Consider the following 27,599-nt stretch of genomic DNA (forward strand, 5'->3'; position numbering starts at 1 on the left):
CAGGGTTAATAAAATAGAGTTTGTTGGGATTTTAGTAGCTGTAGATAAAAACGTAACAGAAAATATGAACACTGTGATCAAGACCATGTGATGGAGGGAGGAGGGGTCACTCAGCTGTTCTTTTTCTTCTCACACTGGTGGTCAGCGCTGCCCCTCCCCCAAAAGAAGGATTTGTCATGACTGTGTGAAGTGATACATACATGGAAGGCTTTAACCATTAACAGCCAATACACAGTGCTGCAGGGCTATCATTAGGAGGCTATCAGACTCTGTCATTACTATTGATTAATAATGCAGACTGTTTTGCCTGGGCATTTGCCCACAAGTGCGCTTAGAATAAATGAAGGAGCATTGGAAGCAAGCAGTCAGGCAGACACCTGAGTTTGGCCACAGCGTTTCATTAAGTAGATAGTCATATTGGGGAATCCATTGGAGGAGGTTATTCTAGTGATGGAAAGAATTTGGCATGCATATGGGATTTGAAGGGGGGGGAGTGACTGCAGATGCAATTAACCCTATTTGTGATCACAGTGCATAAGAGAGTCACCTCCAGACAGTATGCTTAAACAGTTCTATCTGTCCCTGAATGTTTTCGGACCACTTTGCTCCCATTCACCTGATCCACTGCTAGTGTCTCAACCTCTGGCTGCGCCTGGGGTGAAGCAACGTGGTGGATTCGGTGTGCCACCCCAACGTGAGCCTTGTGCTGCTTCTCCCGGGCTGGGCTGTGTGGCTCAGCAGAGGTGCGTTCCGAAGGAATCGGTGGAATGACTAAAGGCCTCTCTTTGATAAGGTGGATCTCGGCAGTTTCCCTTGCCAGTAAGAAGGGAGTGGGATCAGGCATAGCATCAACAGGCTCCCGTAACAGCAGTTTGCGGCTATCCGATCCTAATCTGTAGGCCTCTTCAAATTCAGGGTTGAGGGGGGTGGACAAGCTTTTCTTCATTCTGCGCCGCGGAGTCTCTGGGAGCTTATCTTTGGGTGGGGCTGGTTTGTAGCTGGATAGCACTGGGCTCCCGGATGGAGAGCTGTCAGAAGTCCCACTTGAACTCATGAGCTTCTTCTTGGTTGCGTGCAGCTGTGAGGTGAGGTACGCAATCGTGCTGGCGCGCTGCTCCAGTTCACTCGACAGCATGTTCAGCTTATGGCTTTTCATTTTCAGTTCTTCTAAATACTTCTTTTCCCTCTCCTTGATGGTGTTCTCAAGCACAATTATCATTGCATTCTTTTGCTCCAGTTCCTTTAATAGCTCATTGTTTTCAGCCTCTTTCACTTTCAGCTGGGCCTCAAGTTCTTCACACTTCCTTTTGAGTTCTTCACTTCTTGAAGTCCCACTTTCTGAAAGAGCAGGCAGGCAAAGAGTTTTACACCATGTACAGTCAAGCAAACTCACTAAGAAACATGTTTTTCTGCCATAAAGGTGATTAAGGTAAGAAACCAGAGCAAAAGCAGCTGCACAACATTGGAACAATAAGAAAATGCTAAGCATTTCTTGGAAGGAAGTGGCTGAAGTGTTTGCCCTTCTCCCAAATTCTTCAAGGCATGAGAATCACTGAAGAGCTCTGAAGTAGCAGAATCTCAGAGAGCTCTTAGAATGCTGGCGTTTCTCAAACTGAGAAACATAAAACAGCAAGATATGCTTACAAAATCTGCATATCTGACAGAACAGGCCCATAAACATGCAAGCCAAAAACTTTCCAAGAGTCTGCATTATAATCCTATCAGACTGTCAGGAAGGCAACAGGGGGCAACCCAGCAGTTCCAATTACCAGAGTGTACTTGAAGTAGGAGGGGGGATTGTGTGAAGAAAGAGATATGGGCTCAGAAAGAGTGTGTGTGCACATGGAGAGTGACTCTGTGCAGAGGGGTAAAGGCAAGGAGGCAGCAGCAGAAGACAGTATAGGAGCCAAATAGAAACATTCAGTGAGGCTTCAAGGCTGGGGAGAGACATGGAAAATAAAGTATAGGGGACAGTATATTTTTTTTGAGGTTTGAGAAAATATAAAAAAGGTTAGACGAAAGGGCTCTAAAATTGTCAGTATGACTAGGAAGGGTCTGTCTTGCCAGTCACTTCCACACATTTACAACTCTCCAACACAGATAAAAAACAGCAAGTAGTTCTTAAGCATGGATGCAACCTGCAGTGTTAGAAACAGAGATATGAAAGCTAGGAGTGAAATGGCACCTTAAACCTAGTTATGGGCACCACAATGGAATGTCTAGGCAAACTTTTTTTATAACAAGAATACAAAGCTAAAATGAATGAACTTGTGTTCATTTTTCACATGGTCTATTCCTCATCTGAAGACTGTAAAAAACAAAGCCCTGCCCCTAGGACTGAGCAATAACTGTTTTTCAATATCGTGATATATCACAATATACATTCCCAGGGGCGGATTGTATTTTGAGGAGTTAGTGGTTTGACATGGTTGCCCTCTTCCTGCCGCTGTTCCTTTCCCCTTCCTTGTCTTTGATATTCTTTCATGGCATGAGAACAGCCTATAATGTTCTAATCAGTTAGGAGAAAGAGATAGTGATGAGTACCTTCTTTGATGCTGGACATTGTTTTGAGAAAGTGAGGCATTAGGTGTGGGTGGCTAATGAATAATCTGCACATAGTTAGTAATGAATAATCTGCACTTAGCCAGTCAGGCAAGCCACACAGGCTAGCTAGCTAGCTAGCTAGCTATAAATCAATGGTTTTGGGCAGAGTTAGAGAGAAGCTTGAGCACTGACTGATCCGGCTGTGGGGGTCGTGCCACCGGAGGCTACCTGGGGGAGTCACTTCACCGCTTCTTGAGGGCTTCCATGTGGCAGGTTTAAGTACTTGCTTGGTATGTATATATTGCTTGCTGTTTAGAATGAAATCTTTAATCTTCTCACTCGCTTGTGTTTTGTGTTACTTCTAAATCTCATTTTAAAAGAAGCACTTTGCATTTGGGAAGACACCTGCTTACCGACAAACACCCTCCACACCATTCTCATAGTACCCAACCTCCCATTTCAGCAGAAGGTAACCAGTTAAATCTTCTCCCCTCCATTTCCCCTGACACAGAAGTCCCCTCTCAAATTAATAAATAACCAACCAACCAACCAACCAACCAACCAACAAACCAACCAACCAACCTTCCTTCCTTCCTTTTAAATATGGAAGAAAGCTATGGAGGGGGGAGGGTATAAACACTTCCTTTTTTCCACTGAGGAAAGAAAGAAAGAAAGAAAGAAAGAAAGAAAGAAAGAAAGAAAGAGAAAGGAAGGAAGGAAGGAAGGAAGGAAGGAAGGAAGGAAGGAAGGAAAATGCCGAAGTGGGGATGTCGAAAAATATCCTCCTTTCCTTCCACTCCGCACTTTTAATCTGAAATCTTATGTGCAGCACTGCTCCCAGAGCTCAGAAACTACTTGCGCTAATGAAATTCCCTGTTGCACCTGGAATAATGGGAGTTTCGAACGCTGGCAACCTATGCTTCTACAGTCTATTCCGCCCCGCCCCCCCAAAAAAGCTACCTGGGAGATTCATAATCTCAAGGTTGTGGGTTCGAGTCCATGTTGGGCAAAATATTCCTGCATTGCAGTTGGTTGGACTAGATGACCCTTGTGGTTATTTTCAATGCTATAACTCTGTGATTCTATGAAAATCAAATCTGTGAAGAGGGAGATGCAATTTGAACCAGCCTGTTTTGGGGGAGATTATGGGAGCACTTCTGCCAACACTGACATTCAAGAAAATGCTGGGAAGTGAATTAGCACAACCAGAAGCTGAGGCAACATTGCTAGTTGTCACAAGAGTGAACAACACCAGCCACAGCATCCGCTCCTTGTCTTCATCAGCCTTGACGTTGGTTCTCCCTGATGGAAGGAGGGCTTCAGTGTAAGAAAGTTCCACAAACTCCTGGCCTAGAGAGTTCATTTGAACTTCTTTGCAAAACAGGACTTCCGGGTTAGCGCGATCGGCTAATGGCGGATTCCCTCCGAGCTCCGGAGGGAATTGGCTCTGCTGAAGACGGGTCTTGCCGCGCCGGCGACGCGGGGACCCTTAGAAACCGCAGGCGCGGAAGCCTGCGGACTTGGTGACTCGGTGGGCACCTTAAGCGCCCTCCCCGACCCACGAAGAGCCTTTTTAAAGGCTACGGAGAGGGTACAGAGAGTGGCGTGGTGCTGTGAGTAGACCGCTACTTCAGTGGAGCGAAGCCGCGAGCCATGGCCGGAGAGCGCTGACTTTTTCCCCAAAATTTGGACTGGAAAACAAACAACCCGTGAGTACTATGGAATTTGGACTTTAAAACTTTTACCTTTGAATTCGGCACGACCGGGGGACGCGCTAAAGGGAAGTCCGCACCCCCCCTACTTACAAACGATCTAAAGCAAGGATCGGAGAACTAAGGTGGAGAGATCACTGTTCTTTTTTGGTGTCAGATAAAAGATAATTTCCATGAATTTGACAGAAGAGGTTTTTGTGCTGGAGAGTAAGAGAGGCACTTCAGAAGTTTTTGTGTAACCCCCCCCCCCCCGGACCCAGGAGCGTCCTGTGTGTGAGCCTGAGGAAAAAGAATAAGGAGTTTGACAGCTGTCAAAGGACTAAAGGTGTTACATTTGAATTGAGGTGGTTGGAAACAAAGTAGTAATAAACAACAAAGTAACGGATTGTTGGAAAAGGACTATTAAGCAATTGGAATCCCCCTAGGGGGAACTAGAGACATTACAATGGCTGCAGAGGGAAAATTACTGGCATAGATAGAAAAAATGTTTTTTCTCGTGGGAATCCTGCAAGAGCAGAGCATGGTTATGAACAAAGAACTTATGACCTTGAATTCCAAAACAAGCAACTCTGCTGAATGCATAAAGGACTTGACTGATAAAAAATCTGCAGCTGAACCAGAAGAGACATTTTTGGAACTGGTGGAGAGGGAAGAAGGAGTGGAGAAAGTACAGGTGGAAAATACCAACCAGAAGCCTATATTGTCAGAAAATAAAGAAGATCTTTGGATTACAAATCTGCGAAAGAGGAGAAAGAGGAAGGAGGAAGCCCCTGGAGTACTTGGAACACTGGAATATAAAAGAGTAAAGAAATATGATTGGGACTTCCTCTCTGAGTATGGGAGATCAGCCGACCTTTTGCAGCAACTGTTTTTAAGCATTTTGGATGGAAGAAAATTTGATGTGATTGTGATAGAACTCCTTCGAGACTTGAGGACCAACAAAAAGGGTTACCAACAAAACCGGCAGAGAGAGACTGACAGAGATTTGAAGGCCTCGGATGTGAGGAATCCGGGCTAGGAACTGTTTTTGTGGACATTTGCTTGGGAAGGGATGGAAACCGGGGTAGGGAGGGAGGGGAGAACAGAATTTCAAAATTTTATGATTTTTGTGTTTGGCTATTATGATCTATAATTAATATAAAAAGGGAGAAATTCGTGGAAAAGAATTTAGATCGACCTTAGAAAAAGGATTTAATGTTTATAAGAGAATTGGATAAGTAAAATGTGGCCAAGTAAAAAGAGCTAAGTTTAAAAAATAATAACAATATGTTAAGGACGAGGGACAAGAACCTGCTGAATTAATTACTGGAATTGGGATGTATGAAGAGGGGGTGGGGGGAAGTCAGGGAAAGAGGGTAAAGAAAGTAAGGATATGAAATTATACATGTTTTGTCTTTGTCTTTTTGTGTATGTGTATTGTCTTTATAAAATGTAAAAACCCAATAAAAATTAAATAAAAAAAAAATGAACTTCTTTGCAAAACAATTTCAATGCAACACTCCAAGAAGGTGTCTAGAAAGTACTCAAGATTCTCTCCTTGTCATTGCCAGCGCTTTCCACACCCTCTAAATAGAAGATGGTTGAGACCACTCACCTGTTGAGTCTGAGCTTTTGAGAGTCAACTCGTACGTCAGATCTGAAAAACATGCAGAGTTAGGAAAGCTGGAGAAAACTTGCCCATGTGCAAAACTCATAAACAGAACATTTTCACAAAACATTCAAAGTCTTGCGGCTCACAGAACTGGGTGATCAATTGCAGCAGGATCTTTATGTCAAAAATTCCTGCCCCGGCACAAAAGGTGGGTTACAAAACAAAACAAAAATTGAACAAACCATCCTACTCAAGAGCAGACCCATTGGAGTTAATGTACTTCAGTCTATTGACTTTGGTGTGTCTACTCTAATATGACTAGTTGTCTTACCCAAACTCTTTAGGTCACTCTAAATCAGCTGAGAGTCTTCCCTGGGAAGCCAGGTTTAGATGCATACCAAAGGCTAGCAGTGAGGTAGACACACAGAGCTCTTTGGGGAGAAAGTCCCAAACCCCAGATGATGCTGTCAAAAGGTACTGGCCTTTCCAGTATGAAGCAATGTGGGGACAGCATGAAGAGGGGACTGACATTGGAGAGAAGCAGAGGACAAGAGCAGAGACGCCCCGAGCAGAACAAAAGGAAGCTGCTTGGAAGCAAAGGTGGCTTGGGCCACATTACCTGTGCAGTGCTGCTGTAGTCGCCGAATCTCAGCATGCAGCCCTTTGAGGGTGTCTGCGTGTTGCCGCTGGAGGAAGAGCAGGTTCTTCTGGGCGCTGTGCAGCTGGTTCTCCAGGTTTGATGCCGCCATCCTGACATCCAGTGAACCTGCTGAGTGAAGGGCAGAAGAGGGGAAACACAGCACCTTGAGACCAAATCAGGGGCCTTTTTCCTTGCAGTTTCCAAGTCCAGGGCAAAGCAAGTGAGCTTTTGATCAATGCAGCTGCGCCAAAATGAGCCCATGTGCAGAGAAGGCCATTCCCTTTCTGCAGCATGGACACTTTCAACTAGGATGTGGATGTTTCCAATAGTGGAAACCCCAGTGCATTCAGGGGAGTCATGCTCATGATGGGGGTGGGGGCAGAGGATACCACCAGGTGCTCATTTGTTTGCAGTTAGCATATTAAAAGGATTAGTGCCAGACAGACTTCAGGGCACTAATCCCTTTAGCAGACTGAAGTGGAGTTCTGAGAAAACCCAGGAGTGTGTGGCCTCCTTCTTGGTATGAGCTGCCAGTCACCTCCCTGAGCTACATTTAGAGAGAGACTATAATCCCTCAGACGGGGAAGCCCGCCCGATAAGCTATGATCTTAGAAACCAACAGCAAACAAACATTCACAGGGCCAGCAAAGGCTGCAGCTGAGCAGCACTGAACAGCTCAGAATGGCAAGGAAACCCACCACCACCAGGAAACCTTTTTGTGTCAACATCTATCTGTAGCAGGTGTGCTGCCACAGCTGATAAGACACTCATGCTTCAGCTGCTTCTGGTCCAAGAGCAGGAATGGGGAGTTTGTGGCCCTCCAGGGATTGCTGGACTACAACTTCTGTAATTCCTGACCACTAGCCATGCTGGCTGGGTTTGGTGGGAGTTCAGCATCTGAACAGCACTATGCTAGTGATCTCTAACAGGGCACAACAGAACACACACCAAATCTGAGAGACCTAGAGTCAGTGGGACTGGATGAACGGAAAGGGCTACTGCATGGTCTGTCAGTGAACCAGGCACTTGAGGCTGATGGCCAGAGTTTACTTCAACCCACAGCTGCCGGAGAGAAGCAGCAAGACCTTGGGAGCAGCCTCTGCTGAGATGAAGCTTCAGGCACAGACTGGGGGAAGGTGTGCGGCAGAGGAACTGAACCATGTTTCAGAGGCCCGCTCCACTGTCGTGGAGACCACCTGGGACTTCGGGCAAAGGCCTAGGCTATCCTTTCCCAACCTGGTGCCTTCCAAATATTCTGAACTACAACTCCTATCAGCTATCAGCCCCAGCCAGCACATGCTGTAGTTCTGGACACCTGGAGGCCCACAGCTTGGAGAAGTCTGGTCTAGCTTACCTCTTAGGCTAGAGAATGGTTGTGGAAATAAAGACTGTAAAACATTTCAGTAAAAATGCTGGAGACATTAGCTAGTAGCAACAGGTCATGAGTGCTAATAGGTTATAGGGTTTTTTAAATTGACCAGCTATGGAGACTGACCAGTCTCTTTGTAACTTAAGGTGATGCTGTTTGCAATCAAGGGGGGGGGGCACAAACCAGAATGCTATCTGTCTAAGCAATGACTGGCATGGGGGCCCACCCTCAAACTTGCCCTCCAGCCTGCCACTCACTCACTCACAAGAAGTGCTTAGTTGACATGCTTGTTTTATAAAAACAAAGGCTATACAGCCTGGGTTGTAGACACAGACTCTCATTCTTCCATGCAGAGGGCAAACGACACCAAAGACAATCCTGTTTCTGTCTTATCACAGCTCCTATTCACCCTGGAAAAGACCCTGATGTTGGGAAAGATGGAGGGCACAAGGAGAAGGGGACGAAGAGGACGAGATGGTGGGACAGTGTTCTCGAATCTACCAGCATGAGTTTGACCAAAGTGCGGGAGGCAGTGGAAGACAGGAGGGCCTGGCGTGCTGTGGTCCAGGGGGTCACGGAGAGTCGGGCATGACTAAACGACTAAACAACAACATTCACCCAAGAGGAGGCCTTACTGGCATTAGCAGCCCAGTCTAGACAGAAACCAATACTGCGATGTTATAAACACATGTGCCAGACTACTACCAGCCCTCAAACAGTGTGCCGCTTCTGCTCTACTTCTGCATGAAAAACTAAGAGCAAACATCGTACCCAGAATAGACCCACTGAAATCAATGAACATGACTAATTGAGGTCCTTTGATTTCAATGGGTCCACTCTGAGTAGGCCTATGGTCTGGAGCTTGGTTGGGTATTTTGGAGCCCCATCAATGTCTAAAGTTTGCTGTGATGCATGCATGAAGCTGCTTTATCTGCTGAGGATGGTCTACTCTTGACTGGCTGCATCACTCCAGGTCACTGGCAGAGAAAGCTATTCTACATTACCTGCTATCTGATTATTTTAACTGCAGATGCCAGGAATTGAACCCAGGACCTGTTACTGGCAATGTGATCAATCACTGAGGGTCCTTCCCTTATGATAATTCCCAAGAGACTGTGATCTACTCACAGAGTTAAAAACTGGCAGTGATCTACCCCCTTTTGGGGGGTTTGGGTCAAAGTTGTTGAGTTTTTTCAAGGAGGAGGTAAAATGTTGAGCTTTATTTAGGGAAGCCACAGTTGTTCAGCTTCTTTGTGGGGAGCCAATGATCTACCAGTGATCTACAGCAGATGTCCAGTGATCTACCGGTAGATCACGATCTACCTGTTGGACATGCCTGCTTTAGTGCTTTTTCTTGAATGAAGAACCTCACTTTTTAAAAGACTTCACATAGCCACTTGGACCACTCAAATGTCTGAGTTAACTTTTGTAGTTCTGGTAGCATGTGTGTCCTTGATAGATTAAAGGCCAGGAGAGGGGGAGTTGGAGATCTCCCCCCAAAACAGAGCATCCTTGCAGAAATAGAAGAGCATGTTTGTGCAGACGTTTGTTCCACAAAACAATGGAGCTTTCATGCAATTTACAGCAGAAGGATCCTGGATCAGGATTAGTTTTCTAACCAATTCTAGACCAAGAGAGGGTCTCCAGTAAAGATCTCTTCGCAATGGAGAGACACAGCTCAAAAGTGTTCTGGTGGGACTCTTGATTTCTGCAACTGCCTTAGAATCACAAAAGCACGGCTGTGAATTGAACAACCTCAATTAACTAGTTGGGTTGAGGGTTACTGCTACCATTAAACTGTGCCCAGGCAATTTTGCAAAGCATTGGTAAATAATGGGAACCCACAGACAGCCCTCGTTTTCCCATTTCTTTTATAGCTTCAGAGCCCTGAAGGCAACCCACCCTCTCTTAGTTTTATGTGTAAGGCTCAACTCCCCAAACCTATTAAGCAGTCTCTGTCAAAGAACACATTAACTTGCCCAAGCTGCATGCATTCAGACTTCAAAAAAGCAAAATTTAAAAGCAGCAATGGAGACATGGTGTAGAGTACAGCAGTGCCATCTCTGACTTGTTTTGCAGCGGCATATCCTTGGCTAAAACCCAGGGGGGCCCCTTTATAAACAGCCCATTCCATTTTGTTCATGGCCTCAAGGCCCATCCTTCACTAACGCTGTCAATATTTCTTAGCTACATTATCTCTCTCCAATGAGCCAGCCTTGTCTGCACAGCTAAAAGCTTCACTGCATCTCAGATTCCTTAAGTGCTTGCTGAATTCCCACTGAGTGGGTGACATAGCGGGGAAATGGTGCTCCCTTCCTAGGCATGGTACCACTCACCCAGCCAATCGTCTCGCAGCAAGCCCTTTGCACTATGAAGGCAGGTGGGGGTGGGGCAGGGGAGGGGCGTGCCAACAAGCAGTGCAAGTGGGAGATTTTGTTTTGTGCAAGTCACACATTATTAATTTAAAACATGTTCCCACTGAAATACAAAAAACCCAAAAACTAAATCCATTAGCTCTGCAGCATTTCCAGTATATGCCAGCATGCACAAAGCAGTTGGTGCTCCTGGAAACATTCAACCAACAAATCTTATTCTGGTTACTCTATGTAAACATTTGCTGTTTCTTTGCTGATGACACCTGATGGAGATAGGAGGTGCAGTGGCGTAGCGTGGGGGGTGCAGGGGGGGCCGGCCGCACCGGGTGCAACATCTGGGGGTTAGGGTTAGGGGGCGCAAATCCACGGGTTAGGGGGTGCAAACTACTTGCCTTGCCCCGGGTGCTGACAACCCACGCTACGCCACTGAGGAGGTGGGAGCCTGAAGTTAAGATAGCAAAGAACTGGAATTGTTAAAGCTCGCAGCTCACTAGCGAAGAATCACTCATGGAATCTGGAGAAAGGAGGCAACTGCTGGATGCTGCTGCTGCAGACAACACCTTCACAAGAGCAGACACAGAGTTCCAGGGATCTTCCAAGGACAAGACCAGACAGCAGCTTCCTGTACCCAGGACTGAGTGCTGCCAAAGCACACCTGGGAGCATGGGAAGTCTGCTGTTGTCGTCCCCCCAACAAACAAGGTGTGTTGATGCTCACTTATGGAGACACCAAAGCCCTGGCAACCAGTGGAGGGCAGGTGGAGGGATTGGTGCAGGTGGAAGCATTCCACACACCTGGGCGTGCCTCAGCGCTCCCTAAACTGCTGCCATTCAGCTGCTTTGGACTACAGCTCCCTGAGTTGGCTTGAGCTGACGAGAGCAGAAAAGACCCTCAGATTAGTCAGGAGGCAGCCTCTCTACTCCTGCCATGGAGGTCTGTGTGCCAGGGAGGGAGGGAGGGAGGGAGGGGGAGTGCCATTCCCAAGATTCCCGACCTTCACCGCTATGTGAAATATCTGCTCTACCAATGAAGCATTACCAGCCCAGGCGAAAGAGAGTCCAGTGCCAGAGTCCAAAAGCAGTGAAAGGGGACATTTCCAGCTTGGGGGGGGGGGTTGACTCTGGTTGCCCAGCAGCTGGTCTATGAAAGGAATATGTTTCCTCCCTTTGTGGAATACTAGAAGCTAAACCACAATTAACTGCTGAAAAGCATCACCAAACATTGCTAACCAGTTTTAGCTTAAAGAGACTGCCTTTATCCTGAAGTACTTTATCAAATGGTAGTTTGAAGCCACCTCAAAGTGCAGGCAAATGTCACACCTACACGCATACACACAAATGCTCAGTCATGAAGTTGACTGGCCAGGCACTGCCTCTCAGTCCAGCTCACCTTCACACGACTGCTGTGATGAAAAAAGCCGGCCGGGGTGGTGGGAGACTACATATGTTGCCTTAAGCTCTTTGGGCAAAAGACAGCATACAAACACAGCAAGTGAATGAATTAAATGAAACATGCCTCCACCCTGTGGCACTCAGAGCATTTGACATTCGAGTCTCCAGGCACCAGCAACAGCCTTTGTTGGTGGTCCACGTGAGGGGCTGTAGCCAAAGTTCTCTGTCTGCTAGTGCAAGGGGGCTTTATGCTAGCAGGTGGGTAAGTTTTAATGTTGCACAACAGAGGAATCCAACACAGCAGCTGCACTAGCGGAAACTCGTTGCCAGCAATCTTCTGCCGGCACAAAACATTTTGTCAGAGGAACAAGTTACACCAGTAAGTGACTTTAACTTAGCACTACACTGGATACAACCTGAGGTGTCCGATGTCTGGATCAGTCGTAAATCTGAATGTACCGACATCTGAAGCTACCTTTGGCCAAATGAAACCCTTTGGGCAATCTATCCTACTAGCAGCTCCTCTCATGGGCCTCACTGAGGGCTCTCTCTCTCAGCCCCGATATGTAAGACCCTTTTAGCTGGAGAGACAGAACCTTTGGCAGGCAAAGCATGCACTCTTATCACTGAGCTACGGCCCCATCACACTCTTGGCGACTGCATTCTTCAAGCAGTGATCTGCAACAAAAACAAACCAAATTATTTCATTTTATCTGAGATTAAAAAAAAAAACCAGGCGTTCCAGTGCTATATAGTCACACCTTGATATTGCTGGCTGAAAAGTCAGAACAACCTTACTAATGGACCACCACAACCCACAATATCTACCTACCTACCTACCTACCTACCTACCCGCCACCCCTTTGAAGAGCCTCCAAAATCCTCTGCTACTTCCCATTCTTCTTTGATTAATTAAGCAAATGCCCCTCTCACAGTACTGAAAACAGACAAGGAAGAGGTTCTACAGGGCAGATCTACAACTTCAACATCTGAGATCCTTTGGCAGGTGCCTTAATGACAGTATCTCCTGGCAAGCAAAGACCCCACCCCCCTGCTAAAATGGATTATAAATTTATCAGCTGCTTAGGAAATAACAACTTGTACAGGTTCAGCTCCACTGAGACCATCAGGATTATACAAAACGACCATCTACCCTGTCAGAGCTCTCGGATCTTTTTCCTGAAGCCGGGCAAGTGCTTACCAGGTTTTAAGAAGGCAGCATGAGGGCTGCTGTGTGTGTGTGTGTGTGTGTGTGTGTGTCAAATTTTGGACTTTCTTCCCCCCCACAAAGCAGTGTGCAGCCCATGGGTTCCATGTCAAAGTACTATTGTGGCCTACTTGGTATGAAAGGTTGGACCGCCTTGTTCTCAGAGGCGTAGGAAGGGGGTGCGGTGGAGGCAGACCGCCCCGGGTGTCATCACTGAGGGGTGTGACATTTGGCATGACACTCACGACACTCAAGCCTACCCTGAGTTGTCGGGGGAAGGGGGGAGCTGCGCCGCTTTGCCTTCGTTTTGACAGCTCGGGGGAGGCTTGGGCGTTCTCTGTCTGAGGGCGGTGTGCTCTGGAGGGACATTTGGTGTGCTCCCTGGGCTCCCCCTGGCGTCCCTCCCGGGGGCAGCACCTCCCCTCCCGTCTGGCTGCCCCCATGGTGCTTGTAAGGCATCCTGAGCCCTGGAGGAGGAAGGAGAAGAAGGGCGCTGGAGGCCGGCCAAGAGTGAAGCAGATGCCCCATGGAGCCCGACTGACCCTCCCTTGCTCCTTCCAGCTGCCCAAGAGCCATGTCGCCCACCCACCACTCCCAACTTGTGGGGGTGTGACAAAAAAAATTCCGCACTGGGTACTGCCTGACCTTGCTACACCTCTGCTTATTCTAGAGGGAGAAAGGAGGCCTTTGGAAAAGGCTTGTTCAGTAGCCTTCCAGAACTCACTGGAACCTTTTTTTTCTTTCTTTCTGCACATGGCAGCCATTTTGTGCTGGCACCCATGGCACTTTTATGAGTACCAACACTAAAAAAAGCAAAAAAAGCAGCAGTGGTCTAGCCTAAGGCTGACTTTGAACTCTACACTGTACAAAGAAGAAACCTTTCATCTCTTTTTCTCTCTTCCTCTCCTCTTCCCCACACCATCTCTCTAAACTAGGGGAGGGGAACCTTTGGCCCAGGGTCCAAGTACCACCCCCAGGCCTCTCTGTCCAGCTCTTAGGTTTCTTCCCAATGGCCACACCCCACCTCCAGCTACAGCTTCACTGACCTGGCTCCACACTTTCCTAACTGCTTTTGCCTTCCTGGAATGTGTTCTTACAACAAGGATAACACCACTTGCTGCCTGGAAGAAGAAGGGAGAGGTGAACATGGTGTGGGCATGTAGGACTTTCGGCCTCTTGCATGGCTAGAATGCAGCCTGCTGCAGAGAAGTAAGAATTGCATCTACTACCCCAGCCACGTTTGCCTCTGGTCCTTCCCAGCATAGGCATGCAACCCCTGGAAGGTTTCCTACACAAGAATACAGCTATCAGGCAGAAAAGAGGTTCTGCGTGCCTTCTCTATACAGCAGAACTCACCTAAAGAACAAAGGCAACCCAGAAGCAGGTAACACACTCCATCCATTACAATGAACTTGCATGGTAAAAAACAAACCTTTAAAAAACAGGGATTAACTGAGTCATTTAGAGCAGGGTTTGCCAAACTGTGTTTTGCGGACTACCGTGGGCACAAGCTTCATTCAGGTGGTCTGTGGCATGTCTGTAAAAATGCAGTTGAAAATCACACAGCATTACACTTTCTACAATGAGGGGGTGGTTTGGGAACCATGGATTTAAACTCTATATTTCTATTATATTTCAACAAAAGCATTCATCACTAACCACCACCAAAATCCTGTATCACAGGCAGCCAAGGTTGGTACTCTCCAGAGGTCATGGACCACAACTTCCATCACCCCTGGTCATCATGGCCAATGGCCAGGGATTTGGGGAACTGTGGTCCAAAACACCTGAGAGGCACCATTTAGGCTACCCACTTCTCTGAGTGTGGGTCCTTATGTAACCGTCACCATCCACATACACACACAAAAGTGTGTGTGGCATCAGCAGGCTTGGGGAAACCCCAAGGTCTGCACGGGTATTCCCTCCCCAAACAACAACAACTGGGGGGGGGGGTGTCCAGAAACTGAGTTTTCTTGGAACGGGCATGCCTGGCTGGTTGGAAGCCTGAGCAGTAGTGCTCTGCACTGCAACGTTTTGTGCAGGCCCCGTTTGCCCTTACAGATTTCACGCCATCTCCTGGCCCACCTATAAGAAAAGGGAAGAAAGAGGCGGCAGAAGAAAACATAAGACCTCTGGGCTGAATTTCACTGCATGTAATGCTTTGAAAGAAAATGTAATGAAAATGATATATAGATGGTACATGACCCCAGTCAAACTTGCAAAAATATACCACTTGTCTGATAACAAATGTTGGAAATGTAAGGAAAATGAAGGAACGTTCTTTCACCTTTGGTGGACCTGCCCTAGAGTGAAGGCTTTCTGGGAAATGATATATAATGAGCTGAAAAAGGTATTTAAGTATACCTTCCCTAAGAAACCAGAGGCCTTCCTTTTGGGTATTGTTGGCCAAGGGGTGTTAAAGAAGGACCGAACATTTTTTATGTATGCAACAACAGCAGCAAGGATACTTGTCGCTAAGCATTGGAAAACTCAAGATCTACCCACACTGGAAGAATGGCAGATGCAACTGATGGACTACATGGAACTGGCCGAGATGACTGGCAGAATCCGAGATCTGGGAGAGGAGATGGTAGAAGAAGACTGGAAAAAATTTAAGATTTACTTGCAAAAATATTGTAAACTGTATGAATGTTAAGCAGGATGCTTGAGTATAAACAACTCGGCACCACTAAAACAGACGAAGGGAATTAGGAAGATAAGTTAAACTCAAGAAAAAATAATTTTTTAGATAAATCAGGTTAAGTTTAATTTTGTAAGGAGTGAAATAAAGGTATCTAAAATTTGAGATATAACATTGGGAAATTAGACAGTAAGGATGGAGATAAGGTGATAAATTGCTGGTTAAATTTTTATAATTTGGAACGCAGGAGCGGGAGTTGTGAGGAAGTCCAAAGGAGATAAGAAAGTATGTTATGATATGTAATAACTTTGTTTGCTTTTTTATATTGTAATAAAAAAAACCCTTAATAAATATTATATATAAAAAAAGAAAACATAAGACCCCTTGCAACAATGGGAACCAGGTTAGTTACATAGGAAACCTGCCTCGGACCCCTGGGTCCAACTAGTTCAGTACTGTCCACTCAGTGGCTCTGCAGGGTTCAGGTAGGAGTCTTTTCCAGCCCTGGCTGGGCATACCGGGGATTGAACCTTTCTCAAGTAAAGCATATTCTCTGCCACTGAGCTTCCATATCTGGGCACCTGTGAGGAAAGTGGGTGGGGGGAATAATGGCAGGTGCTACTACAGGGTTTTGGTTTTTTCGAAGTACTGGAAAAATGTTCCAGTTGTGTCATTTTTAGAACTCCTGAACTAAACAAACTATTAAAAAATGCAAGCATGCAAACACAGTTGTGGCACCAGTTTCAGCGTTCCACTGATAACTCAGTGCCACCCAAGAAGGATGTTTTAAAAGATTTTGAGATTTATTATTTTTTAAAAAATACCTTTTATTACTAAGATTTTAAAAGGAGAACAGCACCAGTAAATCATAATACAATAACACTAAACATGCTAAAGGGAAAAATAATAAAAATAAAACAAGAACAGGAACTGTCTCCAGAACTGCTTTGTGGAAACCATGGTTAAGTGCTATGTAGAGCAGGATTAAATAGGGCAATAAATTAAAAGGAGGAATGCTGATTTTTAAAGCAGGGCTGGGTGAAGGGGGCATGATTCCTTTTAATAAGATTTGATTACAGCTTTTTCATAATACTGTAAGATAAAAGGAACTAATCTAAACAAAAACAGAGAGAGAGAGAGAAGAAAGTGCAGAGTTTTTTTCCAAAGGCATCTCTGAACCCTTGTCTCACACGGAGAGGCTGGACCCCACCCTGCCAGCTCTCACCTGGGAGCTTTCCTTTCTTCTACCAGTTTCTTCCCCTGGGAGATGCTCCTCTCAGTCCACCAACCATCCACAACTGGGTGAAGAGCATGATCCCGACCAGTCAGCAAAACAAAGGCGTATGTCATAGGTAATGCCAAATAAAGTTGTTTTTAGTTTTTAAAATAAAATTAGTAGAGCATGAACATCCAAGGCATCTAGTCACCAAAGCAACTAAAAATTAGATCCTGGTACCCAGACACTTAAAAATGTGTCCTCTGCCAGCACTGTAATACTTGGTCTTCTTACTGGTTGAGTTCACAACCAAAAGGAACAGGTAGTTTCCAGAAAAATATGGAACCAGCCCTTTAAGAAGCTCAGTGAGCTCATGTTCTTTTCAAAAGAATATAAAAAGCCTCTAAACATTTTCTATTTTTAAAGGCATATGACATGTTTTATGAAGTGTACATTCCCCACCACCACCCCAATCTCCCAGACAGAATGCTGTAGTCTCCTTTCAGTCGACCTCTGAATGTCTCCGGTCTTAATATCACTGTGGAGTTATTTTTAGGTACTGTGGCAAGTCTCTGATGGAGCAGTAACGGAAGAACAATTAAGAGGAGAAAGTCTCAAAGGCTATCAAGAGGAACGCCCCAATGCACTCAGGAAATGAGCAGAGATAAGCAATAGGGACGCTTTTCTAATTTCCCCCAAGATGCTTTCTGGAAAACTGATGCATTTTACTTTAAATCAGGGAGGGAAGATTGTCACAGGGCCAGGTGTGGCTGACCACTGGCCCTTTCCATGTTATTCGACTCCAACTCAGATCCAGCCTGCATGGCCAAAAGTCAGGGGTGCTGGAAGTCCAGCTAGAACTGGAGGGCGTTGGGTTGTTGGGCCAACAATGGTAGGTGCAGTTTAATATAGCTCATACCTGAGAGCCAATGTTGCAACAGCCATCTTAGAAAGACAACCAGGTGCCAAGGCCCAGGACAACAGAAACACCTTCATGTGACCTAATGCAATGAAATTACTCCATCTGGGTGGAGCCCAAGGGCTGTTGCTGCTTTGTGCCTTGCATCTTATAATTGTTGGGGCTGTCCAAAGCTCCAGGCCATGTTGTTTCCTTCACAACAAAGGTGGGGGATCTGTGGCCTCCAGATGTTGATGGACTACAGATCCCAGCAACTGGCCATGCTGCCTGGACTGATGAGGAGCTGCAGCCCAACAACATCTGGAGGTCTCCCATCCCTGCGCAACAATGGATGCACAGAAGTGCAACAGCCAAGAGTGCTAGCGGGAAGGAGGGAGGGTTGGTCTGCACATGAAGCAGAACGATGTAGAACAATCATGAGGGGACAGAGTGGATTGTACCACTTCAGTGAGCATTCTATGCTCTCCCCAAACATCTGCAAATGGAAAACATCAGGGAGAAATGTTCTAATCCATCTCCCTCTGTTGTGCTATATTTCTACTTGCCAAGGGGTGGGTGGTTTGTTTGTTTTAATCCTTAGGGAAATCCACTTCTGAACTTTTCTCTGTCTAAAGTCAATCTACCACCTCAGGTTCCTACCACCACCACCTGCTGTCAAGTGCACACCAGGGCTCACATACTGGCAGCCAGACATCAAAAAAGTGTGCAGAGACAGGAGATGGGAGGGGAAGAGACTGAAGACACATGGCTGGCCACATCAGCATCCACAACTCTCAAACTCTTCTCCTACTACCCCATGCTCTCTCAGAACCATTTTATAGATTATGTGGAAGAACATGGTGAAATTTGCAGCTGTGTCGCTTTGAAAGGCAAGTGGGTCTTGTGTCTGATTTTTTAATCAACACCCCCCTCCCCGCATAAATGCAAACCACTTCCTACAGGGGGCTTGTCCTGTGTTGTCATTCTAAAAAACTGAGAGAACATGGAGTTACTGGGAGGAAGTAAAGGTAAAGGTTAAGGGACCCCTGACCATTAGGTCCAGTCGTGGACAACTCTGGGGTTGTGGCGCTCATCTCGCTTTATTAGCCGAGGGAGCCGACATACAGCTTCCGGGTCATGTGACCAGCATGACTAAGCCGCTTCTGGCGAACCAGAGCAGCGCACGGAAATGCCGTTTACCTTCCCACCGGAGCAGTACCTATTTATCTACTTGCACTTCATGCTTTCGAACTGCTAGGTTGGCAGGAGCAGGGACAGAGCGACGGGAGCTCACCCCGTCGTGGGGACTCGAACCGCCGAGCTTCTGATCGGCAAGCCCTAGGCTCTGTGGTTTAACCCCCAATGCCACCCGCGAAGTAAATGTATATGCAGTAAACGTGGATGTGCTGGCTGGGGTTGTAGTCCAAAACATCTGGTGTCACCAGGGTAGCAAAGGCTGAACTAGAATCAGCCCACCAGGGGAAAAGGCTTAGCATGGCTCACTCTTCAAGGCCGACTCTTCAACATGCTAATTTTCACTAATTGCATGCAAATTTATGTTTTTAACAACACATTAATAAAAACGAGACTACCTCACCTAAAGCAGCCTAAAGTAGCACAATCCAAAATTCTACCACCTCATTCTGCATAGTTTGTACTATTAGCCCTCCCTACTCTCCCAATTTTCTGGGCAGAACAAAAATACTTTGGATTGAAATGGCAAATTTACAGCAGTCTCTTCTGAGCAGCTGGAAATTGAAAAGTTAAAAGGTATACATCCATATGCACTCAAAATATGTTATCACCAAAACCACATCTGAAAGGTACCCAGCAGGCTATACTCATCTGCAAAAACACTTCTGGAAATTTAATCTTGGATGGCTGTAGTCTACTGGCTTCAGAGATGCGGCAAACTGCCCCACCCTCTGCTTATGCCTGCAAGCAGCCCTGAGTGGCTGAATTTTTTAAAGTGTCTATTTTTAGCCCACTTCAGACAGCCTCTCAGAGTAGAAATTACTGTTAAGTGGGTGCTTTGCAGATTCTATGAGAGGGATGCTCTTACTGTGAGACATTTTCGGGGGGGGGGGGGACTGTTTTAACCAGCTGTTCTGTTGCAAGGATTCTGTTTACACTCCGAAAAAACTGTGTGTCTGTCATTTCTGAAGCTCTGACACTCCAAGTAGAGGGAGGTTAAATACATCTTTTCACTTAACATGCAGGGTTTTTGTTTTTTAAAAAAATGCAAATATCATCATGAACTTGGAAGGCAATTAATGGGGTCACTCATGGGGGGAATTTAACCTTTTCCTCCCCTGCTGCAATCCTGAGGAATAACCCTCTTGTAATGTTGGTATTTAGGTGTTGTTTTTTGGGGGGAGGAGGGGGATCCTTTACTGGTGCTAATGAGGGATTCCCCACCTTCCAAAAAAAAACCATAGCAGCATCTGGTAGGGTTATCCTCAGCACTCCAGCAGAAGAAGGAAAGGTGAGATTCCCCCCATGCCTAAAGTAATCCCGAGCTGATGGCAGCAACATGAAACACCCATGCATATTAAATACAAAGACATTTCTCTCCATCCTGCCTCCATATGAACTGATGTCAAAACTTGGGGTGGTGCTGGTGGTAGAGAGGTTGCTTCTGGCAGCCTTTAGTGCTGTCATCTTTTCCTAAAATACAGACAAGGGTGGGTGGGAATGGTAGCAAGTGGAGCCTGCAAATCCTTATACAGATACTGAGGCACAATCGGGGGGGGGGGGACAGCTGCAACTCCCAGTGGTGTGTGCTGACAGTGGTTATTAGTGCTGAAGATATGGAAGAACTGAAGCAACACACTCTGTATACTATCAATGAATCTTGGATAATTTAGGGACATCTTGGGCTGCAATCTCAAAGCCCTGAAATTAACATACTTCCACCCTTCCTGGGTGGGCAGTTATCTGAGGCTGGAGATGGGCAGCATTTTTCATGAAGCTGAGCTGAGAGGAGAGGGCCATAGTTGCCCATGGTACGCAAGCCACACTCACCTTCCTATCACCACAATTTGCAAATTCTAACAGCGCTCCAAGAGCTTAGAATCATACAATCTTAGAGCTGGAAAGGCCCCAATGGTCATCTAGTCCAACCCCCTGCAATGCAGGACTCTCAGCTAAAGCATCCCCGACAGATGGCCATCCACCCTCTGCTTAAAAACCTCCAAGGAAGGAGAGTCCACCATCTCTCATGGGAGTCTGCTCCACTGCCGAACAGCTCTCACTGTCAGAAAGTTTTTCCAAATGTTTAGTTGGAAACTCCTTTCTTGTAACTTGAAGCCATTGCCTTGAGTCCTACCCTCAAGAGCAGGAGAAAACAAGCATGCTCCCTCTTACATGTAACAGCCCTTAAGACATTTGAAGACAGCTCTCTCCTCTCAATCTCCTCTTCCCTAGGCTAAATATACCCAGCTCCTTCAAGCATTTTTCGTAAAGGCTTGGTGTCCAGATCCTTGATCATCTTGGTTGCCATTCTCTGCACACTTCCTAGCTTTTCAACATCCTTCTTAAATTGCAGTGTCCACAACTGGTCACAGCATTCCAGGTGTGGTCTGACCAAGGCAGAATACTTCTGTTGATGCAGCCTAGAAGAGCGTTAGCTCATGTTAAGCTTGTGGTCCACCAAGGACCCCTAGATTTTTTTTACATGTACTGCTAGTAAGCCAGGTGTGCCCCTGCCTATCTTTGTGCATCTGGTTCTTCCTACTCAAGTGCAGAACCTTACATTTGTCCCTATTGAAATTCATTTTGTTAGCTTGCGCCCATTTCTCCAATCTGTTAAGGTCATTTTGAATTCTGATTCCGTCTTGCAAGACCCGTTTGTTCAAGAGAATGAAAGAGCGGAGTGTGTACACTGTGGAAGCAGCGGCAGACATCTGAACATACCACTTTCAACTCTTAAAAGTTATTGTCTCCCTGCAACATAAGGGCTTCTTCCACACTTTTGTAGAAACACACTCTGGTCATGCCATGCAAGCAGAACAGATCTTTGTGCATTACATTTTTAAAACCTCTTAATCTATACTTCATCAGATCAAGGATCCATCTAGCCCAACATACCTTTTTCACAAAGAAGTACGGTAAGTCACTGGCCCCGCACCTCTTCCCATCACGATGCAAGCACTACACTTCCATCCATATCCCCAAAGCAGGCAAGCATTCTGCTGCTAAGGCGGAATGGCAACCTGCCACTTGCTGACAGCATAGTGCGGACAAGGCCTTGGCAAATGCCAGATCCCACTACAGGCAACCCAACAACCCAGCAGAGAGAAACCCATGAAGCCACCAGGGCTACATTACTCTGCCTTAATCAATTTATTCTCCAGCTGAGGTGGACAACTTTCTTCAGCATTAGAATTTCACCACTTCAACAGACAGGACTAGAAACTTATTCCTTATTTTAAAATCACAAAAGCTTGTGTTCATGGGAATCAAAGACAAGTAGAGCACAGAAGGATGAGTGCGAACCATTTTTATCTGTGCAGATAAAAATATAATCACGACTAAGTTGTTTGTTTTACATTAATTTTGAAAGAAAGACGTAAGAAGCAGGCAGGGATTGAGGTTGCTTTAAAGTTTCTTTAGCAGACCACCATCTGCACAGCCGAATCAACAAGTTCTAGTTGCACAGCTTTGAGGGCAAAGAGAGAAGGATACTTCTCTTTTACAGACAGAGGGCAACCTGTCTTGCTTAGCCTCACCCAAGCAGCACCATTTTTTTACAGTGATGTAGCAGAAGCAGCCTGGGAAAGAATTCAGTTGGAAAAATATTCCAGCCAAGTTCTGAAAAGGTGGAGATGCTTGTGAGACACAGCAGGGGTGTTGCTGCAATAGGATGGCTTTCAACTGTGCACTGCAGTAAAGGGGAGAGAGGGAATGCCTGCAAAAGGAACATGCCATCAAAGTTTAGCCTCAGATAATTCCAAAAATCTTTACCTCTTTTTAAAATTATTAAAAGCTGACACCACGATAATCTACACACTAATTATGACAGACTCTTTCCCAGCCAATAGAGTCCAATGCCCCCATGAACATCAAACTTCGTGAACAAGCCATTTGTCCCTTGTCTTACAAAATGCACACACACACACACACACACTTTGTTAATCACTGACTGCAAGGAAACAAGTAATGTCCTCCACCATTAAAACCTGGCTATATAACAAATACTAATAAGTTAATTACTACAGTAGGCTGCACCAGCATTAACTTACAAATTAGTCTTTAAAGTTAAATGTTGCTCTTAACGCCATTTCTTAACTTTCAGCAACTTTGAGTACTTCAATCATCTAAAATAAAAGGAATGACAGACTACAAGTGTCATCTGTACCAAACCCAGAAGAAAGTTTTCTTTCTTCTGCTATTCTAAAGCTTTATGCCATTTCCACAGTCTTCAGAGGTAAACAGATTCCAATTACCTGCCAGCTGACAAGAATGAAGTGGGGGGGGGGGCTGACCATTGTTCCTGACCATCTAATCACAAGGGATTGTGTCTCATTCATTACTTCTTAACAGTAGCAATTTTCTATTTTACATAGGTAGAGCTCAACTGGACCAATTAAAAAGCAGTGGCCTTGAAAAAAAATCAATTACTAATCAAAATTTGTACTCAGACTTTACAAACTAGCAGTGATTTATCTGTTATAGCAATTTTTGTATAAAATCTAAAACTGGATAACAGATGCAAAAATTATTAGGAAGATGGCCAAATATTCTTGCTAATGTCTATTAATTTTACCAATTCTTTTACAAAGGCAACCCCTCCCTCAGACATGGCTGCCCCACCTTTTAAATTGAAAACATATAGTAACAAAGATTGTGGTCAGACTTCAAATTCTACAAAATACAGGTGGGGTATGTGTGTGAGGCACATGCTGCAACTGATTTAATCAGTAAGTGAGATAATTTGGCTAAGGTGATTCAAAAAGTCAACTAAATAAAACTAGTTCAGATAAGGAAGGAAAACCAAATATTTCTGTTAATCAAAAATAGACAAGTTCCCCTACAAACTAAGACTCTCACACAATCAATCTCAGAATAATCATGATTTATTTATAGCCAAAAGAAGAAACACTTAAGAAAAGGGAGGGATTGTTGCAAGTCCAGTTTGAAAGCCAGCAACAGCAATACAGTATTAAAATGGCTAATTACTGCTACTTAAGAATGGAGAGAGAAATACCTTTTGCTCAAGCATTCCACATCCCCCAAAGCAGGAAAGTCTCCTGGATCTCTTATGAACCTGCAATGCGGACGGCAGTCTTACAACCGCCCCCCCCCTCAGAGATGCCAAAGAAGCGCCTCTCTACTTCCGTCTTAGGTTACATTTCCAAACGCACTGCCACAACTTTGCAACATACATCAATAAATTTCACATTTCCCAGCCGGTGTCAGCTCCAGTGATTAGCAAAAACTAAAACCCACCCACCCTTATGTCCCACCTTGGGCTTAAGCCGAAGAAATATGCAGACCATGGCCAGCCAGCCCGGTAGCTGGGAGGAACTCCATTTCCGGGGAGAACCGTGCCTTGTCTTGCCTTGTTAGCATTTCCACAAAGGACAGGACAGCCAGACAGGCTTGTGCCCAGATCCAAGCCCTCCTTCCCACACATGCCACAACACTCCCATCTTTGCCCTCTGCTTGTCCACGCGATGCGACTGCGATGTGACTGCTGCAACGGGAGATGATGATGGCGATAAGGTCACCTCTTCCCCTCCCCACCCGCAGCTCAAGCACAGCGCTGCCCTTCAGAATCCTTCCTCTCTTTAAGCTGAAAGGGAAATCAGACCAAAGCCAACTCTCCCCTGAAATCCAACAGCTCCAGGGTAGAGTATTGCATTTTCCAGACAAAATACAACACTGGGACCAGAGCTGGCAAAGGGGGTGGGATAAGACTTCACATTAGATGTGGTTAGGAGGCTGTGTAAACTCCATACATTTAAAGCACCCACCCCCAAAGAATCCTGGGAACTGTAGTTTACCCCTCACATAGCTACAATTCCCAGCCCCCTTGATAAAGGACAGTTCCCATGGAACAAGATTCCTGGAGGGATAGAGGGAATGTGAGTCCAACGTACGCTGAGTTAAATAAATGAGGCTAGCACTTTTGCCAGTGGGGTCACACATTCTGAGAAAGAGGGGCAGCAGAGCAGGCAACTCCCCTCTTCCCCACTTCCCCAGAAAGGAATCCAAATTCCCCCATGAAATGCTGAGCAAAGTCACTGCAGGGACCAAGTGGCAGGAGGGGAAACATCCGCACTGAAAAGGCAGAATCAGTTCCCTGACTTGGGGAAGGCGAAGGCGGGGGAGAGAGAGACCTTGCTGCCTTTTTAACTGTACATGAACCCCACTGTCATTCCTTTTTAAAAAAGGAGTGCCCTGATTTCTCTCTCTCTCTAATGGAAGGGACAGTGAGCGGCCTCATTTTTTCCAACTGTCTTCACCTCTTTGCTATATGGCAGGGATGGGGAGGCTGCTGGGTTGCCAATCCCCACCAACCCCCATCTGCACAGCCAATGGTCAGGGATTGTGGGAGCTGTAGTCCAAGAACATCCAGAAGACCACAGGTTACCCACCCCCGCTATATAAGCCAGCTGTCCTATTCATTTACAAGGATAGGATGCTTTGAACCCCTCTCCTTTGAGATCACGCCCAGAGCTTATTATTCAGGGGAGAAGGCCTTGTTCTCACCCACAATATAACTCTTTAACCGGTTTAGGGGAAACTTGCAACCATCCCCCTTCAAACACTTACATAGAGATGGAAAACACAAGGCATACCCTGATCCCACACATGGGCAAAAGCTTCTGGGTATTTCTCCCACCCCCCAATAGACAGAAAGACCAAGGGCTTGCTTTTTTCTATAGCAGGGATGAATGACCTGTGCCCCTCCAGATGTCGCTGGACTACAACTCCCATCATCCCTAGCCATTGGCCATGCTGGCTGGGGCAGTTGGAAGTCCAGTAACATCTGGAATACCACAGATACCCTACCATAGCTCTATAGGGAAGAAAATGCCCAGATCTTTCTCTTCTCTTCCCACCAGCTCCACAATCTTGATTTAAATCTAGAGTGGGGTAGAAAAGAATACGAGGGCAGGGATGAAACAAAGTGAAGCAGGTTAAAGTATGGTGGTATCTCTCTCTGTCCCCTATGCGGGTTCCCTTTCCTCATCTGTCAAGATGGGGTGTTTTGATCCTCCTTAGAAAGACAACTCCAGCAGGCTTCTTGGGGGGCTCTCTTGGCCCTCAAGGCACCTCATCCACACATCCATAAGCCAGAATGAGAACATTTCCCTGGTCCCTATGAAGATTCTAGTGTGTCTTCAGTCCAACACATTTGGAGTGTGAGTGTGTGTACCGGTATGTGTCTCTTTTCCCAGTATCCCTCTTGGAGGAGGATCCACTTCTATAAAACCTATTTATTTGTTTGTTTGCTGGGGAAAACAATGCCCAAATGAAGTGTGTCCCATTTTAGCCCAAATATGGGCTGCCTCTACATTAATCTTCTTTGCAAGAACTCTTTTGGGTTGCGGGGGAGGCCCATTGCATGCACGTTCTCTCCTAAATTCTACGAAAGGGGACACTCCCATGCAATCAATTCAGGGTTTCCATGGGTATGTGAGCGTCTTTTTTATTTTCCCATTTCTTTTTGGAGGAGAATCTGCTCTCCACTTGTACTAACTAAAGAGATACAAGTGTTAAGATTTCTAATTCGCCAGGTAGGATGGGATACTTAAGTGATTGGGTACTTTCTCCCCCAAAGTTCCTTTTTGCAGGAATACTCACACCAAACTTACATGGAGAGGAAAGGGATGTGCCTCTGGCCCTCTCTGGTATGAGCAAGAATACCAAGGTGAGGTGGTTGGTTGAAACATGAATGTGTTCCTGGAGTCTTTCTCCCACTTGAATGGGGGAGAACTGTCCTCTCCAACCCCACAGTGGGGAGGGGCAGTGCACTTCTCACCTGGGTATGAGGATGCCCATTATTTCCCAGGAAATGGGGAGGCTAGAACATGCGGTTGGAGTCTTACTTCCTTACACCCTTTCCATATGGTGGGGGGAGGGGGCAAATGAGCTCTGGCCCACTGGAGAAGAGGCACCCACCACCCAGGACGGGCGCCAGAAAGTGTTCCCCTCCAGGGGAGCTGCTCCCAGACGTGCTTCTGAATTTCCCACAATGCCCTGGGGCGCAAGGTGGGGTCTGTGGGAACCCAAGCTGACCAAGTGATGGGCATAAAAGCAGGTAAGCAAGCAGGGGCGGGGCAGGCGCCAGAGGGCACCTTCCTGCGTGTGCCCTGGCAGCCCCCCCAGGGTGCCACCTGCCTGCACCCACCTTGATCAATGGAGGGGAGGGAGGTGCCCCATAAGAGGAGGAGTCCTGGAGGAGAAGCTGCTCACCTTGCTGGGACCTTCTTCTGCCCCTTTTCTCCACCTCGGACGCAAATGGGGAGGGGGCGTCAAGACCCCCCACCAACTGAACGTGTGGAAGGAAGGGCGGGCTGAGTCAGTCCCACAAGGCGGTGCATGCTGGGAAGAACGCGATGAGGGGTCGCGGGGGGGGGGCTTCTCATACTCACCCGCCGCCGCCGCCGCCGCTGCTCCCCCCGCCCCACTCCGGTCCTGAGGGGGGGAGGGAGGCTGAGGGAGGGGCAAGCGCTGCCCCCTGCCGGGGGGGGGAGGGAGGAAGAGGGAGGGGGCCGGGGTGACGTCGAGGGCAGAGGAACTGCGCAGGCGCGGAGGCTCAGGTGCAGCCGCGGCGAAAACAGCAGCTGCGTTGCCGGGGCAACCAGGCCGGCGCTTCCACCGGCGGCGGTTGAGGCTTCCTCTCCCCCCGCCCCCTCCCAAGCCCCGCCCACTGCCGGGGCAGCCGGAAGTCCGTCAGGTGCAGCTCTGGCCAGAAACCCGCCTCTTGCTTTATCTTATTTGTAATAGACTTTAAGATTATTCCCTACAATCAAGTGATCTATCTATCTATAAATAAAATGAA

General features: G+C 46.6%; 1 protein-coding gene across 7 annotated transcripts; it reads right to left on the bottom strand.

The window, feature by feature from the left end:
- CCDC92 (coiled-coil domain containing 92) lies at positions 1-27,383 on the bottom strand. 7 transcript variants are annotated; one of them, XM_083717619.1, is made up of 4 exons: positions 27,190-27,383; positions 6,467-6,616; positions 5,851-5,892; positions 1-1,338 (listed from the first exon to the last, which is right to left on the bottom strand). In XM_083717619.1, exons 2-4 carry the CDS (start codon positions 6,594-6,596, stop codon positions 563-565), a joined length of 948 nt encoding a protein of 315 aa, XP_083573745.1. In that variant the 5' UTR covers positions 6,597-6,616; positions 27,190-27,383; the 3' UTR covers positions 1-562. The 7 variants fall into 7 exon arrangements, with proteins under 7 accessions (XP_083573745.1, XP_083573739.1, XP_083573743.1 ...); XM_083717613.1 differs by having other exon boundaries at positions 6,467-6,613; positions 27,190-27,382; XM_083717617.1 differs by having other exon boundaries at positions 27,011-27,367.
- Between the last annotated feature and the right edge of the window lie 216 nt (positions 27,384-27,599).

This window comes from Podarcis gaigeae, assembly GCF_964106915.1.
Source record: "Podarcis gaigeae genome assembly, chromosome: 16".
Classification (NCBI taxonomy): domain Eukaryota; kingdom Metazoa; phylum Chordata; class Lepidosauria; order Squamata; family Lacertidae; genus Podarcis; species Podarcis gaigeae.